The sequence below is a fragment of the Poecilia reticulata genome, chromosome 18, assembly GCF_904066995.2.
Source record: "Poecilia reticulata chromosome 18, P_reticulata-male-v2, whole genome shotgun sequence".
NCBI lineage: Eukaryota > Metazoa > Chordata > Actinopteri > Cyprinodontiformes > Poeciliidae > Poecilia > Poecilia reticulata.
The window spans coordinates 1,276,945-1,290,194 of record NC_088847.1 but is presented as its reverse complement, the minus strand read 5'-3'; the positions used below and the strand labels follow the sequence as shown (position 1 = coordinate 1,290,194).

The 13,250-nt window shown below is 40.8% G+C and overlaps 1 protein-coding gene across 7 annotated transcripts in view; it reads left to right on the top strand.

The window, feature by feature from the left end:
• The window catches only part of frem1a (Fras1 related extracellular matrix 1a), a 206,831-nt gene that overhangs the window by 115,580 nt on the left and 78,001 nt on the right, over positions 1–13,250 (top strand). For all 7 annotated transcript variants that reach the window (XM_081599272.1, XM_017310424.2, XM_017310426.2 and 4 more), the window contains one exon: positions 11,207–11,471. In XM_081599272.1, the coding sequence (XP_081455398.1) occupies positions 11,207–11,471 (265 nt within the window). The remainder of the gene's footprint in view (positions 1–11,206; positions 11,472–13,250) is intronic.

Below are 13,250 nucleotides of genomic sequence, written 5' to 3'. Positions count from 1 at the left end.
CTATCTGACAAAAATAAATAAAAAATAATTTTTAATGACCCTATTAGTGATATTTTTACTCATTTTACAGACAAATGCTTCTCAAAAAACAAAATAAATATTATTTAAAACAAAAAACAAGTCCATCTCACGGACTTGACACTGCATGATGGAGTTGACACAGAACTGAAGGTGATGACAAACTAGTGAGTAAAAAAAAACTTGATACATGTGAAGTAATGCAATTTATGGAATATACATTAAAATGAATTACTTGCACATTTAAGTGAGATTTGACAACAATTTCACTGAGAGTCACAAAAACTCTGATGGAGTTGACAAAAAGCCAAACTATCTCAATTTATATGATGTTATTCTGAAGGAGGCCATATCAGGTCATCAGGTCCATGAAATCTTTACAGTAAACTAAAATTAAGCATTTATTTCACAAAATTTCATCAAAGTTTTGTAAATTGTCAGTTATGGTGTTGACACATCATGGTTGTGACAAAAAACTTAGGAATAAAAAGAAGAAAAAAAATAAAGAATAACATAAGCTAACCAGAGCTAACTAGAAACCTCAGAAGTTCTGGTGCCCCCCAATAATGCCTGATTTTATTTTACATTCTTTTCATTTCTGATGGTGTTGACGAAAACTAGGGGCAAATTTCAATGGAGTTGGAAAATATATAAAAATTATTTTTAATTCAATTTATTGATACTTTTATAATTATTTATATGAATATGTGTACTTAATTGTCGTAATATATAATTTTTGTATTTCTTTAATTGTTTTAATCTATCATAATGTATTGAGTTCTGCTCCAGAACAAGGGCTTTTACAGGCATCATACAATGTTTAAAATAAAAAAATATTCAGCAAATACCTGAAAATATACATTGTTGTGCTCACATGACCCAGGTTAGTTTAGTCAGATATTTGAAAAAAATATATGTTGTGTATATTTTATTCAAATTTTGTGCTTTATCCATAGGACCTGTTTTGTCCATATTCTCAAGAATCACTGAAATATTAAAAAAATTCACACTGCACATAAGAAACCAATCGAAGAGAAGAATATTTTCACACACACAAATAATATGAATTTACAAACTACAAAAAGATCAGAGGAAGGGAATATTAGTAACTAGTATTGGATAATGTCAATGTTTAGAAGATACTAACATCTTCAGACGTATCGAACTCTCCAGAGAGGAATATTATATTTTGACACACGTATCAAATAGTATATATGCAAAAACATTAAACTCTTCATGTCACACTTTGAGACGTGTCTGTTACTACCCAATAGTAAGTCCCGCCCACTCCTCACAACTTCTTGGACTCACTACTGCCCAGTTCTCTGTCTAACAGGTCCGGAAAACCCCCAGAAACTCGGGTCTTACCCTAGCGATAGTTTGTGGAGAATAATCTGTTTAAACTGGGGTCGGAAAGGACTCGTCTAGCTCTGACTACCTTCGGTCCAGAAGTTATGACCTTTTACAGTTGAGGGGCAATCCGCTGAGTAGCCCTCACAGCGACATAACCCCTACAACCACTCCTGTTAACGGTAGCTCCTCTCCTAAAATAACGGCACTTGTTAACGGCTAGATTAAATTTAGTGACTTAGACTTAAGTCCCAAGGTCATTATTCTAACACTCACCAGAGGAAAACACAAAGCCACCCTGTCTCTAGCATCATGTATGTTAACTTTACTATATTTAGGAGAACCAACAATAATCAAGACTGACACAATTAAACTCACTGTTCACAATTCTCATTAGAATTTTTAGAATTATAATTTTATTAAGCAAGCTTTAGCAGGGGCATACAACAACAAATTAATTTCCAAGAGTTATAAAAGAAGCAAAAATATAATGAAATCAACCCGGATTAATCACCTCCTTTCCTTGTTCTCATTCCTAACCTGTTTTACTAAATTCACTGAGCGAGGCTTTGGGGGAAGCAGGTCAACTCATACCCGATGATTCTTGATCTCGGCAGCTGTAATCTTTCGGTGTCCTTGGTCAGAGTCTTTGTCCAGCCGGAGCAAAGTCCTCTTTACTGAAGAGAAGCGGAGAGAAGGCTCACGCTTTCCTTGAACGTGCAGATTCTTTGTCTTTAAAAGACCTCCGTCTCTTTTCCAAGTCAGCTGCACCGGGGTTGAGAGCGTTGAGTAGAGGCAGAGGATTCGGTCGGATCTGGAACCAGGGGTGTTGGCTGGTGGAACTCGTCCCTTTTAGGCAGCGTGAAGTCGTGGAGTAGTTTCCCTTGGTCCCTCGGTGTAATCCTCCGCTGATCTTTAGGCAGCTTCCTCTGCTGACTCCCTTTCTGCGCTGCGAACGAAGAACCCTCGTTCTGTCCCGTACATCGGTATTTATGCACTGTGTTTCCATGGAACCCGCCCATCGCATTATGTCATTGTTTGAGATCATGCAAGGCAGGGCTGCCGGTGGAAAGCACCGGGCTCTTTCTCAAGTTTCCAATGACTCATCCCTACCTCCTCGCTTCATCGGGGCAGTTCCCTTTTCCGTTGAGACCATCTGTTTCCAATTCTGCCGCACCCTTGCTTTCCTTCCCCATTTGATGACTCACCCTTCTGTCCCTAGCCTTTTGCTCAGTGAGAAGTATTCTTATGATTTTTAATAATACATGTTAACTTTATATAATCATGTTATTTGTTGGTTAACTCAAAGGTACAATCTTTAGCCTTTCATAATGTAAACCATTATCATTCACTTGATTATAAGTACAGAACATCAACTGATTAGGAGTACAGAGTATACATTATTATAACATTTACTTAGTCAGAAGTACAGAATACGTGTTTTGATCATACATTACAGACACTTCTTCATTGGCCTGTGTATTGTCACTTTATAATCACTTATCACTTATAATCATCATTTGATCATTATTCGGTATACTGTTATTTCTCGGGCCTTTATTCCATTTTTCTGCGTATACCTGGACAGATCTCACATACCCATACCAGATTCCTCGACAGACGCTACGATCAGATATCAAGCAGCAGAATAGACAAGGTGACTTTCCGAGATCAGACCTTGGTTAGCGGGGTAAACACACTCCACCTGCCCGCTGAGCCTGGAGCCGCCTGGCCCCGTTAGCGGAGCTACGCTGCTCCGAAAACTCCGGAGTATATTTCAAACTGCACATAACTAAGTGCGTAAATTAAGCTGTCAGGGCTACTTTCTAGCCTAAAAACATCTTGAAACAACTTTTTGTGACAAATTAATAGTGTACTTACCTCTGTTTGTCGCTGCTGGAGGCGTAGTGCAATGGAAGCCATCTTGCTGGTCCAGAGACAAGACGGGTATGGCTGCAGTAGAAAGCCACTCCCCGGTGCTCTGGCCTTTCAAAATAAAAAACTTAACAACTCAGGCTAACCATTTTCTCGGTGACCAGATGTCCGGTATTATTTGTTTCTCACAGGAGCTTTACTTAAACTGACTTGCAGGTGGCAGAAAATACTACAGTAAATAGCCTGAAACGAACAAGCTTGTGTCCCTGCAGCCTGCATAATGTGTGTGATACGGTCCCTGTATAAGCCGCACAGAGAGAACTTCCGGGTCAGACCGCTTGCTAAAAAATGAAATAATGAAAATCGAAATTGACAGCTCATTTTCTTTTTCATTTTTGCAATTGCCGTTTTTCTAATTTTGTTTTAAAAACGGGGGAAAAAAAAAAAAAAAAAAACACATGCTTGTTTTGTTTTTGGAATTTTATTTTGAAACGACAAAACCAAAGAACGAACCATACACGGATTAAGGAGCTATTTCAGCTGTCATTTTACAGTAGTTTTAATAATTAAACAAGGATGTATTTAGTAGGGTTATTACTTTACTAATTTTCTTTTTTTTTAGTTTGCAACTCCATTTTCACATATTTTGTATATTTCTGCTGAATTAAAATAGCTTATAGTAAACGACATTGTTCTCAATGTACTTCTGAGTATAAAATGAGTGCGTCAGAGTACATTGTGTTCTTTTTATGAAGCCAAGATATGGATTACATTTATTTTTTATTTAATTAAGAAACAAATTAATTGTCTTTGCACAAAGTATGGGATCTGCATTGCCAATACCAGCTTACATTTTACTCGGTATTGGATCGTAAAAAAAATCTGTTGTATCGAACATTAATACCATCTCACTGAAATTTTGGGCGCTTTCCCATTTGGATTGTATGATGTCATAAAAGGGGTTACAAACATGATGAATAAAATAGTGTTCAAACTAATATTAGTAACTTATAAAGTAAGAATTTGAAATATAAACCAAAAGGTAAAATATTTATCATGACATTGAGCTAATCAATGTTGTCAATTCTAATCTCATTGTGTGGAAAACCAGCCATTTCGAATCACACATCAATAGAAATTTCATGACACGTCAGTAAGAGGTCCCACATGTTGCATCAAGAAGATCAGATTAAGGTCCATAGCAGATGGAAACATGCCAAGAATTATCTTGATATATAAACTGATATTGTCTCTGAAATTGTTGTGTTAAATGTCAACCGTTATATGATAATTTTCAGTACTTTCTGCCAACTTATACAAGAGTATAAATTCATGTTTTTTTTTCATTGACAATAACACAAATTATTCCATTTGGACATAGTCTGTTTTAATTATCTGAAGACATTTCATTAAGTATGTGAATTCTCTTTCTGTGCTTGAAATAAGAAAATTTTACTAAAATAAGTTCTAGACTTGAAGTTTGATTGGTAAATATTGATATTCTAGATTCTAACACATGTTTACTCATAATAAGTAATATTTTCTTAATATCAAGCTTTTATATCTTACTGAGATAATTAAGTACAAAAACACTTAAAATAAGAAAAATATTCTAACATAAACCCCTCTTGGTGAGAAAAATTATCTTGTCAGAAAGAAAACAAGAAAAATCTCTTTAATTTAAAATATTTAATCTTACTAAGATTTCAGTTTTTGCAGTTTCGGCGACCCAACCAGAGCTTTCCTTCCGCTGTCACTTCCAGGCTCATCTTGGGCTGGTGTAGGGGAAGTAGTCATGTGTTTGGGTAATGGAACATCTTGGCACTGAGGAAGGACCACATGTCTTTGTTGTCTGACCCATGCTGGTATGACATCACTTGTGTAAGGCTTCAACTGATCATGGTGCATGACCTTTTTGTCACGTTGTATTAAGATCTCATATAGTATAGGTCCAAGCTGGGCTTTAATAATACATGGGCCTTTCCAGGGGGGCTGTAGCTTGGGACTAAAGCCTAACTTCTTTGTGTTGTCTTTTACATAGACCAGGTCCCCTATGTTGTAACTGTATTGTTTGGCGTGCAGGTCATGGGTCCTCTTCTGTCTGAGCTGAGCTCCACGTAGATGCTGCCGTGCCATGTCATGGACTTCGCCAAGAGTCTTTTCAAGGTCATGAGCATACTCCAGAGGGTTCTTTTCACTCCATGTTCATTCTCTAAGACCAAGCCAGAGGTCCTGTGGCTGATGAACTTCTCTCCTCAGCATGAGCATATTTGGTGAGAATCCAGTGCTGGAGTTCTGTGCACTGTGATATGCAGCTGTTAGAAGAGGCAAATGCTCATCCCAGTTCTTCTGATTTTGGTCTACATAGCAGCGGATCATCTGCAGAAGGGTGCGGTTAAATCGTTCCACTTGCCCGTTTGAAGCAGGATGGCATGGAGTGGTTCTGGTCTTGGAGATCTGAAAAAGTTGACAAATACTTTTGAAAAACATACTTTCGAAGTTGCGGCGTGGTCCATACGGAGCTCCAAAATGAGCTAGAAAGTTATTGACTAACATTCTGGAAGTTGTTTCTGCTCCTTGGTCTGGAACTGGGAAAGCCTCAATTAACCTAGTAAACTGATCCATGATGACAAGAATATACTTGTTTCCAGATCTTGAGATGGGAAAGGGGCCAAAAAAGTCAAGGTGCAACCGGTCCATAGGTGCTCTTGCCTGGTAACTTTGTAGCTTAACTCTCTTTGAGGAGCTGCTTGACTTCAGACCTTTGCACTGAAGGTATTGTTGGATGTATTTGCGGAGGTCACTTCCCATGCCATACCAATGGAAGCTCTGCCTGAGACGTTGGAGGGTCTTTGTTTCACCTAGATGTCCTGAAAGTGGTGGGTTATGGCAGGCCTGTATGACCTCCATTTGCAATGAAGCAGGGACCAACAGCAGGAGGAAAGGTTTTAAGCTACCCACATTCTGCCAGCGATAATATAGGACCCTTTGATGGAGTTCTATCTGTGGCCAGAGGAGCCAGTATTTTCTAACTGCTGGACTCTCGAACACAACTTCATCCTTTGTTGGAAGACTCCCTGCTTCCTTCCGGCTATGTAGAATGAAAAGTAGTGTCCTCTTTCTGTGTTGCCGAAAGCTGCTGACTGCTAAGAGTTTGCATCCAATTTATTTGGGAGATTTGAGTCTCAGCTTCAGCTTGGTGCTGCTTCTGTGTGCCGTTTCCAACTTCTTCCACTGTCACATGCCTTATGACGAGTGGGACAACATCATCAACTGAAGCCAAGCTCAAATCTTGCCCACTGTTTGTGCAGTCTTTGACAGTAAGAAATCCTCTGCAGGGGAGCTCCATTACATCCTTGACTGCTTGATAGCAGTCAGAGTTTGTTGACCCTTCTGTAGCCTGTCTTGACAGTGCATCAGCATTTGAGTGTTCCAGACCAGAGTGGTGTTCAATGTCAAAATCATACTGACTTAGTTCTTCAAGCCATCGAGCCACTTGGCCTTCAGGGTGTTTGAAGCTAAAGAGCCAAGCTAGACTTCCATGGTCTGTTCTAAGAAACTTTCTGCCCATGAGAAAGTGGCAGAACTGTCTTGTGTATTTTACAATTGCCAGCAGCTCTCTTCAGGTCACACTATATCTCTGCTGTGTAGGAGTGAGGTGGTTACTTGCATATGAGATGACTCTTTCCACCCCCCACTGGACCTGTGACAACACTGCACAAATGCTATAACTCTAAGGATCAGTGTCCAGGATGTAGTCACCATCAGCTGCTGGATAAGCTAGGACTGGTGCGACCGTCAGTCCCTGTTTAAGTTGCAGGAAGGCTTTTTGCTGGGCCTCACCCCACTGGAACTCAGCTTTTTTCTTCAGGAGACCATTAAGAGGAGCAGCAAGTTCTGCAAAGCCAGATACAAACTCTCGGTAATATTTGCATAGTCCTAGAAAAGCTTGCAGCTGCTGTGTGTTACTGGGAGGCTGCCACTCCTGTACATCTTTAATCAGCTCTGGGTTTGGACTTATTCCCTCTCCGCTGACCACATGTCCAAGAAAGAGCACTTTGTCTCTTAGTAGTTGACATTTTTTTGGCTTCAGCTTTAGACCGTAGTTATGGAGACGTTCAAAAACATCAGCTAAACGTTGCAGGTTTTGTTCTACACCTCTACCCAGTACAATGTCATCCAAGTAGATAAGGAGGATCTTCCACTGAAACCCTCGCAAAACAAGCTCCATGGCTCTCTGAAGCCATGGAGCTTTAATGGAGCAGGTGCGTTACATAGGCCAAAGGGCATCCTGGTTTATTCATAGAGGCCATAGCGGGTGATAAATGCTGTTTTGCACACAAATCCATATTTGCACTGACCCACCCTGGATCTGCATGAAATGGTTGGTTCCTGCTTGGAGCGTTTGATGGTGACGCTGTTCAGCTGAAGTCAGTATAAGACAAGAACGACTGTGGCAGCTACTCTGCTGCTAAGAAAAATTCTAAAATCAGGTTTTCTAAAAAATAGAAAAATAAAGAGAGGGAGAGAGAAATAGAGGTAAGAGTGTCAATTTGTAACCCAGTTTTATTTTGGTGAGTTTATGGGACGAGTTTCTCAGATCTCCGTGCGGCCGCGCGCATTAACTCTAAGTAGACAACGCATTTGATATGGTTTGATGCATCGTGTAACCGGAAAAATAATACTAAAAAAATTATATAAAATCAGCGTGATGAGTGACTCTGAGGAGAGCGCGAAAGCTCCTCACCGGGCTTTTACCTGCATGATGAGGTTATCGCTGCTCGTTATCCACAAACGCTCCGGCCAACCGCAAACACAGACATAAACTTTACAGGGAAGACAGACACAGAGCCACATGCTGGGCAGCGTGTTGAGATGTAAACTCCGCATATAATTGTTCGTTCACAAAGATAATTCTCACCACTCCACAACGCACACCTCTGAATTCGCTACAAGTTATTCCTGCGGTTCACAGAGCTGCGCAACCAGAGCTAACGCGGCGGGTTTTAAACTCTTACCTAGAGTTCAGGGGCGGATCTAGCGGGGTGGCAAGGATGGCAGTTGCCACCCCAAACGAGAGCCTTGCCACCCCTGTTGCCACCCCAGCTAGCGACAATGAATTCAATAAATAGTTATGGCAAATCGGACATTAAGCGCATGAAACTCTTTTTTTCCCCGACAACATTGAATGCAACACAATGTAATCTGACACCCACTGCTGAGTAGCGAGAAGTTCGAGAGAAGGACAAAGCAGGAGGCAGCAGCATTAATAGATGTATATGTTACTGGACTGGACATTATGTGATTTATCGTAAGTCACATGATGCGCCATTTCTGTCCATTGAGTCAGGAATATCGGTGGTCAGGAAAATACTACAATCACGCAAATAATTAGAACAACGGACGCAATGTTTAGTAGTTAATTCAACCATAGATAATGGTAATAAGGGCTTCAGATTTCACAGGTGAGGAAAACGTTTTAATTTAAAGAAAACATTGAACAAATGAACAGTGGGTCAGTTATACTAGCCTAACTGTTAGCCTGTTACTGACTTTGATAACCTTAGCATGTGCTGCGCAGTTCGGTGTGTTTTGCTTTCGTTGGCACTAAAACAGGTCAACCCGCCCACCACGTCATCAGTAGAGCAGCTGTTTAAATCAGCTAATCAACCACCGCTGTGCTCAGGCGAAAACGTATTAATAATCACAATATAGACATTAAGCCTGACAGCATAATGTAACAGACTGAATGTTCTGTTTGAGTGTTTTTGCTACTTTTTTGTGTGGGAAATGTTTGTTTTTTGGTGTTGATTCCCCTCATCGGTAATCTCTGCTCGATCTGCTCGTTGAGCTGCTGTTTGTCGGTTGCCATGGCAACGGGTCCGCGTAAAGCCGACACACAGAGCGAGAAAAGGCAGAATAAAAGTTGTTGGAGCTATTTTTTCTTAATTTTTTTATCCATTTTAATTTTGTTACTTTATTCTTAAATTTCAATTTTTTGTATTATTTACAGAGTTTATTTGTAGGTTGATAATTGTTGATTTTATTTTTTTTGTTTTATTATTTTCTTATTTATTTTCCAAATTTAGACAGGAAGTAATGTGGGTCAGTCCACATAGATAAGTCCAGGGGCCTGGAGAAGGACCAGCAGGCATTTGGGTTTGGGGCAGATGGTTTTTAAGAGTGGTAGCATGAGAACAAATGAAAGTTTGATGTCTGCAATAGTTTGGTTTAAGAGGAAAATAAATTACCAAGAACAATCAATAATTTTGGACATTGAACCTTCTTTTGCCTGTGTCTAGAAACATAACCCTAGTGCCTCAGTAGTGTCTTGATGGAACTTTTATTGGTTGTTTGGCTTGGCAAACAATCAGAAGTGGTTCTGTCTAGTTTGGTTCTTCACCTGTTTAACAGCTTTATTGTACCTTTATTGTGGCAGCCACTGCAATTCCTAAAAACAAGCGACAAAAACTGAGCTAATCCCCTGAGTTCTCAAAACATGGCGATATTTATAACAGTCGTCAAACTATGGCTCCTACAGCATATTTAAAATAAAACGATTGACCGATATAAGGAGATATTCACCCTTTCTTGTATCTTGACAGAATTAACAGAAACTAAACTGTTTATAGATTTATATCATGGAGAATTGATCAAACATCAGTTTTCTAATCTTTATTTAAGTCGTATTTAATAGATATATCGAATAACAAATGATGGCGCTACTAATATTTTTGTGACAGATTTCTCCTTGTCCTGTATTGGGATAAAATGGTTTTCTGGACACAATGCATGTCAATTGATATGCGTTTCAGTAATGCATATCAATTAGCAGGAGTATGAAAGACGTGAAAATAATTAACTATACTACATTAAGAAATTGTATTTAAGCCTTGGTGCTACATGAAGCTCATTTTGAAACAATGCAAGTTAAAAAGAATATTTTGTATTGTTTTTAATATGAAATATTAAAAACAATGTTATTTATATATATATATATATATATATATATATACAAAACTGCCACCCCTGAAAAAGTCCCTGCCACCCTCTTGCCACACCATAAACATTTTGTCTAGATCCGCCCCTGCTAGAGTTTATCATAATTCCTCACAGTAAGTTGATGTAAACATCCATACATGTCAGCCTGTGTCCAGTTTGAGTGAAAGGAGGTGGCAGCGCGCGAGGCAAAGCGCAGAGGCGCCAGCTGTGTGACTAGTCCGCGCGCTGTCGGCTTTAAATGCATAAATTATAAACCTATGTTAAGGGTGGTCGAAGCTGGGGCTTTTCTTTGGCAGTGATCTCTGGGGAGTTCAAAGCCCCAGTCAGTGCTCTATGGAAAAGGACAGGGCCAGTTGGGGAGTTGGTCCTCAAGATAGGTTTGCCAATACTTACCATGCCATATGCCCTAAAACAGGGAACACTACACAGCAGTAGGGTCTTTTGCTCTATATGCTCTATATGGCCTGATCCTGCACATCAATTTTACTGCATTAGACAAGCAGGGATGTAGGTTGACTCTAAAGTAAGCAACAAATGGAGCTTCAATATCCCATTACACACAATTTTAATACATTTATAGAAAATCAACTGGCAAAGGTTTCCTCCATCTGGGGTGAAACCTAACGCATTGGGACACAATAGAGAAGGCACAGACGGCAACAAAGATTTAACATTTTGCAACTTTCTTGTTTTCGGTAGCTGACCCACATGTGCATGTCAATGTATACGAGCTTGAAATTTCACATGCACGAATAACGCTAATTGCTTGACTGGCAGAGTGTGATTGCCACCTCATAGGAAATGAATGGTAGCAATGAATGGTGAATGGCAGCCAATGAATGGTAGCAATATCTTGTGTTGAGTTTTTGTGGAACCACAGTAGGTATGATTAATAGGACTACATTTTGTACACAGACATGCTTGTAATTACAACTAATATTTTTTATGCTTGTGATTTCAGAAAACATTGCCATCTTTGTGAAACCAGTAAATGTCAGCCGTGGTGAGCGTGTCGTTCTCACCACTGATGTTCTGCTAGCCACAGATGGTACAGACAAGCCAGAGGAGCTTCTATATGTTATCACCAACCCACCTGCTCACGGGCACATAGAGTACATCAAACATCCAGGAGTGATCATCTCCACCTTCAGCCAAATGGACATTGCAGCAAACCTTGTTGCTTACGTTCATGACAACCAAGCCAGCAAAGCAATAGAGAACTTTCAGTGAGTAGGAATACCTATAAGCTTTTTAAACATACTATGAGATCTCGTAATATGTAAAGAGCACAACATTTCTCAACAAAGGAGCCTATTCAGTAGTTGACTGTGTGTGACATTGGAGAAGTGCAAGCTGTTTTTATGAACAATTGATTTAAAAACCTAGACACACCAGATCTGATTTGACATCTGATTTGACAGAAAGTGAAGGATGTACACAAATTTAAGAAAACGTTTAAGTTAATTGGGCCTTGCAGACCTCTAGTGATGGCCTGTGACTGCGTCTCCAACTGTTTGACCACAGCAATTAGACAGGAATGTAATGACTGACACAGTGTCAAAGTAAAACACATCTACTTTGGGGCAAGTGGGTGAAGCACAATCCAAGTATGGAGGCCTTAGTCCTTGACAAAGACCACACCGGTTTGAGTCCTGCCCTGATGTCCTTTGCAAAATGTCTTCCACCTCTTTCATTATTCACTTTCTTGTCTGACTTCTCTCAAATAAAGGCAGCCTGAGCCAAAAAACAACAAAAAAGCAGTGTACTTATGTAGGAGCTCAGAAGTACAGAAAAAAATGGAAGAGGGAAACTGTGATTTTGTCTGAGCTTCTTAAAACAAGTCTGAATTCACTGCTTTACTGGCTTTTGTTCATGGTGGTGGGATTTCCAGTACATAAGGGAAGTGAATACTCAATCTCACAGGCACAGAGGCACAGTAGAGTCTGGGCAATAAAACAAAAAATAGATCAAACCTTGGAGAATCAAACAGAAGTGGTGAACTGGCCTTGAAAGTATGGACTTCAGACTTAACATCACCAGGTGCCATAATTGTTGGTAGAGGTAGGCATAAATATAGACAGGGTGAAGAAGAAACAGAAGATATTTTGTTAGTCAGAAGAAGAAACTCCCATCTGTGGCAGAACTTCGAACACGTCCTGTGGGAGGTGAGGGACATTGAGTTTGAGTGGACCATGTTCCGTGCCTCCATTGCCGAGGGGGCTTATCGGAGCTGCGACCACATGATTGTCGGTGCCTGTCGCAGCAGGAACCCTCGAACCCGTTGGTGGACACCTTCGGTGAGGGATACTGTCAAGCTGAAGAAGGAGTCCTATCGGGACAACAGAAGCAGCTGATGGGTACCGGCAGACGAAGCGGCATGCTGCTCCGGTGGTTGCTGAGGCAAAAACTCGGGCGTGGGAGGAGTTTGGAGAGGCTGTAGAAAAAGATTTCCGCATGGCTTCGAGGCGATTCTGGTCCACCATCCGGCGTCTCGGGAGGGGAAAGCAGTGCGGCACCAACACTGTTTATAGTGGGGATGGTGTGCTGCTGACCTCAACTCGGGACGTTGTGGGCTGGTGAGCTGAATACTTCGAAGACCTCCTCAATCCCACCAACATGTCTTCTGTTGAGGAAGCTGAGCCTGGGGACAGTGGGTTGGGCTCTCCAATCTCTGGGGATGAGGTCGCCAAGGTGGTTAAGAAGCTTCTCGGTGGCAGGGCCCTGGGGGTGGATGAGATCCAGCCGGACTTCCTTAAGGCTCTGAATGTTGTAGGGTTGTGTCGGCTCACGCGACTCTGCAATATCGCATGGACATCGGGGGCAGTTCCCCTTGATTGGCAGACTGGGGTGGTGGTCCCCCTGTTCAAAAAGGGGGACCGGAGGGTGTGCTCCAATTACAGAGGGGTCACATTCTTGAGCCTCCCTGGTAAGGTCTATTCAGAGGTCCTGGAGAGGAGGGTCCGTCCGATAGTCGAACCTTGGATTCAGGAAGAGCAGTGTGGTTT